This window comes from Mandrillus leucophaeus, unplaced genomic scaffold, assembly GCF_000951045.1.
Source record: "Mandrillus leucophaeus isolate KB7577 unplaced genomic scaffold, Mleu.le_1.0 Scaffold1189, whole genome shotgun sequence".
NCBI classification, from domain to species: domain Eukaryota; kingdom Metazoa; phylum Chordata; class Mammalia; order Primates; family Cercopithecidae; genus Mandrillus; species Mandrillus leucophaeus.
Genome location: NW_012100198.1, coordinates 402,983 through 407,526, shown reverse-complemented (window position 1 = coordinate 407,526; position 4,544 = coordinate 402,983). Strand labels below are relative to the sequence as shown.

Genomic DNA, 4,544 nt, shown 5'->3' with positions numbered 1-4,544 from the left:
AGTGAGCCAAGATTGCGCCATTGCACTCCAGCCTGGGTGACAAAAGCAAAACTCTGTCTCAAAAAAAGAAAAAAAAACAAAACCAAAAAACCCAGCAGTATCTTAAAAGTAATATCAAATAAATCCCTTATCTAGGACTTGTCTATCCCTTAAAATATTGATCACAGTTTCAAGCAACAGTCAACTATTTCAATTCTATAAAATGCTAGAATCCAAACACAGAGAACAGAGCACAACAAACCTTAACAATTCATTAGCTGTGTGATTTGAGGCAAGTTACTTAACCTCTTTGATTTCTTGATCTTCAAAATGGAGATAGAAGTACAATCTATTCCTATGGCTATTGTGAGGATTAAATGAATAAATTTATGTAAAGCACTCAGGAAAGTATACGACACATGGGGAGTATTATATGAGTGTTTACTTATATCATTATAATCATTGCTATTATTAATTGAAGGCTCAATGTTCCAAAGGCAAAACAAGTCAAAAAATCCCTTCATTTTATAGATTAAAATAATTTATATAATATTATATTAAAAGTTGATTAAAGAGCATTTGTTTTAATATCACAAAAGGTTACACAAGCTAAATGAAATACTTTTTTTGAAGTCATCTAACAAAGACTGTGCTCAAAACTCTCTTGATTTGATAACCTAGTAGTTCTGTAATTTGACAAACACAGGACTTGGTGGCAGATATGAAATTTAAGCCCTGCTATATTCATTTTAAATTCCAATTTATTGTTCATGCTTCTGACTTCATCATGGGAAATGTCTATTTGTGGATTAGGTTCAAAATTCACCAAATACATATAAAAAAATCTTCAGAATATACTTTATTAACAAATAAGCCATAAAACCAAATCTGAAACCTGTCATGAACTAAAAAATAAAAATAGAAAGTACCTGAGATTCATGTGGAATGAAGGAAATATTTATTTCTTTACATCTTCTTATTGACTTGGAGCAAGAAGCCTTAATTTTGTTAAAGAGATTATCAGGGCAAACTGAGGGGAAAAAAAACCAAAGTATATAGTTACATCTAGATCTTTATTCCTTTTAAATAAATCATTCCAACGTCCAAGAATAGTTATACATAATTACTGGCTTTCAGAGAGTTATTTATTATGAGGACATAAATCATACATAAATATTGTTATTTGCTTTACAAAAGATACATTCTAGTCAAAAGGACTGTAACAGAAATTCCATCTTTCCTATTCACATCCACCATAACCTCAGATATATTTCCTTAAAGATCTGCTAACAGAGCAAACTGAAACTGTTAGGAAGAAAAATCATGTCCAAACTTATGACTTAACAAACAGCAGCACTTTCAGGACATCTTGGAAATTTATACTACTTTTCCAAATTGCCACTAAGTGATCCATACTACAACCATACAACACAAATCGTTAATTTTTCCTTCAATTAAAGGCAGCTTTCTAACATTAGAGAATTCTAAGACACTATAATACTAAGTTCTGGAACTCAGAGCCAGTGTTTTTCCCCTTTCATCAAAGAGTTTATCATTCCATTAGATCTAGGTCGGAATACCAACCATTGACTCCTAGTATCTTTTAACATATTATTTAGCCTTAAGATTCCTTAAGTTAAAAGAGGGTTCACATTCATTAAATTTCATCAATTCCATAAACATGACGCTCTGTATAATAAGGTTACATAACAAATACTTATGGTGTGACATTTTTAAAATCCAAACTATTAGGCATGAGATAAAAATTCATAGGAAAAATGATATACTACTTAAAATGAGGACCTCTAATAGCAGAGACCAAGACTTAATTTAGTTAAGTGATATTTTTATTTTGAAGTATATTATATAACATATTACATAAGACAGAATTGTATGTGTCTTTGGACTTCTCTGTGATTCTTTAGCTACTAGTTTTCTATGTGATCATACAGCAGAGTAAGATAAATGTCACAGATTTTCTCCCTTCATATTTGCCAAACAGATGTCTGTTTTCTTCAGTGCCCTCTCAAAAGGTCTTTGTTTTTTACGAGAGAATCAAATCCCTAACTGAAACGCTGATTAAAAATATTTCTTCCTGTCACCAGCACAGGATTTGAGGGCTAGCCCTCTCCACCCATCCCTCTCATCCCCAGCAAAATGATTGTCTTTTGAAAGCAGTTGGGAATAGTTTCTTTTAATTTTTGATCACCTCAGTATGAATTAGGATAGATATAATCTTACATTTTTAGATTCTTTCTAGCCTAATTAGAATAAATGATAAATAGAAAATCACCAGGACTGAAATAATATTATAAAAAGTAGATACTTTAATGACATTTTGGGCTGGATGATTTTTAAAAAGTCAACAGTTTAAAACTAATGGAATTTTAAACAATGAAGCAATAACTTTTTAAAAGACTTACAGTCAGTGAAGTAAATATATGCTGCTTTATACTTGTTCTCCGATTTACTTGCAAAATCATGTAAGAAACAATCTACAGACTTAAAAAAGGTTAGATGTTAATACACATTTTATTAAATATTAATTTAAATATGTTACCCTTTGAAATGACTAATATTATTTTATTTCAGTGATAAAATAAAAGCTTACTGGCTAAAAGTTTAATTTATAAACTGATTTTTTAAGATGCTATATTCTCCAGCCAGTGATAGCTAATAAGGTAGTAAGGTAACAAGAATAAGGTAATATTAACCAGTTTTGGTTTTGGGGGAAAAAAAAGAGTAAGGTAATATGTATGAACAGGATGCTCTTATTGGCAATGAAGAGGTCTAGGAAAACTGAAACAACATATAAGACAAGACTACTGGAAGATAACAGATTAAGGAACTAGAAACCAACATGCTGTAAGTATCATCTACATGGATAACGAAACCACCAAGACTTATGACTGGAGAAGTGCTGCAGTGAGAGACAGTGAGTGAGGAGCTTAAACTATCAAGTGATTAGAAAGACCCAAAACTTGGTAGGTGACTGTAAGAATGAGGAATATACAATTTTGTATCTTGCTTTTGTCACTTAACATCCAAAATGAACATTTATCTAGGTCACTAACAACCCCTAGAAAAATTATTTTTAATGGCCACATGGGTTTTCATTTATTTATCATTTCATTCATATATTTCATTCAGATATCATATGGCCTATTATTTATTAATGCTAAAATTTAATTAGATTTATTTACTGCTAGAAACTTAGCTAGACCATTTATTTATTTCCTAACAATAAACTCTAAAATATAAAACATTTTTTAAGGTTCTTGATAAAAAATTACAAACTATTTTCCAAAAAGGCTGTATCAATCTATACTCCCACTAGCAGTATATGGTAGTTTCTGCTCCATTATCCACTGATAACCAGAATAGTCAGAATGCACACACACATACACACCCATATATATATTTTAAATCCCTCTGTCAATTTGCTAGATGAAAAATGGTGCATTTTTTTAAGTTGCATTTTTTTTTCCAATCATAAATTTTTCTCTCATGGAATTATATTACAGATAAGATATAAAATATCATTAAAACCCACTAGCAGCCAACATGTAGAGACTAAAAAGTGAGTATCAGTTTTTTTTTTTTTTTTAATGTCTGTTAGAATTTTTTAGAAGTGAAATGAAACACAGATTGCCAAATTAACATTCTACATGGGAATAAGTGAGAGATCAGGTTTTCAAAAATGCATTCTCAGATATTGTACAGAATAAAGAAATCTGATAATTTGGCTCTAAAAGGTTGGCATCAAGTATGAGTTAGGTCATAGGGTCAGATTATAAACTAAAGACTTTTCTTTCACATAAAATATATATATACACACATATATATCCATCTTCATATATAAATACAAATATGCTACGGGAAAGTCACTGAGATAAAGAAGTAATCCAAGACTATAGATTATTTCTTTTACCTATATTACCACCCCCCTAAAAGGTATAGTTCAATAGGAACTGCATGAAAAACAAAACATGCAAAGAAATGTTATTTTACACAATTTAATTCTGCTTTCACATATGGGAAAAAAGGAATTCTTTTACTTATACATTCTCATTGGGAAGAATGCAAATAATCTTCTAACAGAAAAAACTTTCCTAAGCAAACTAGTTTATGGCAATATTTTTCTACTAAAGTGTACTTCATTACTTTGAATTTTCTATTAGTAAACCATACCAATGGTGAAATATTGATGAACCTATTTTTTAAGGCCTCAAAATACTCACCTTTGATGTCGGGGTGATGAAATAAAGAGCTTTCATTTGTCTGACAGGTTCACGATTCTTATAAATATTCTCTACAACTAACAAGAAAAAAGGTCATTTTATATAACCAAATATTTATACACTTAAAATAATTTTTAAATAAACTTTACTGTATTTTCCATTTATAATAATATGAAAATACATTTACAAATAATATGAAAACAAAAACATTTACTGGGTTTAACATTTTCTTTGTCTTCATTGGATACATTTTAAAATCCTGAAAAATGAAAAATGAAAATTCTTCATTTTCTTACATAAACAATGTAAGAAATTATTCATTTC

At 29.7% G+C, this 4,544-nt stretch overlaps 1 protein-coding gene across 1 annotated transcript in view; it reads right to left on the bottom strand.

The window, feature by feature from the left end:
- Positions 1-4,544, bottom strand: part of STXBP3 (syntaxin binding protein 3) — a 61,718-nt gene that overhangs the window by 40,281 nt on the left and 16,893 nt on the right. The window contains exons 5-6 of the mRNA XM_011965971.1: positions 2,403-2,481; positions 909-1,009 (exon numbers count right to left, since the gene is read on the bottom strand). Coding sequence (XP_011821361.1) covers positions 909-1,009; positions 2,403-2,481 — 180 coding nt within the window. The remainder of the gene's footprint in view (positions 1-908; positions 1,010-2,402; positions 2,482-4,544) is intronic.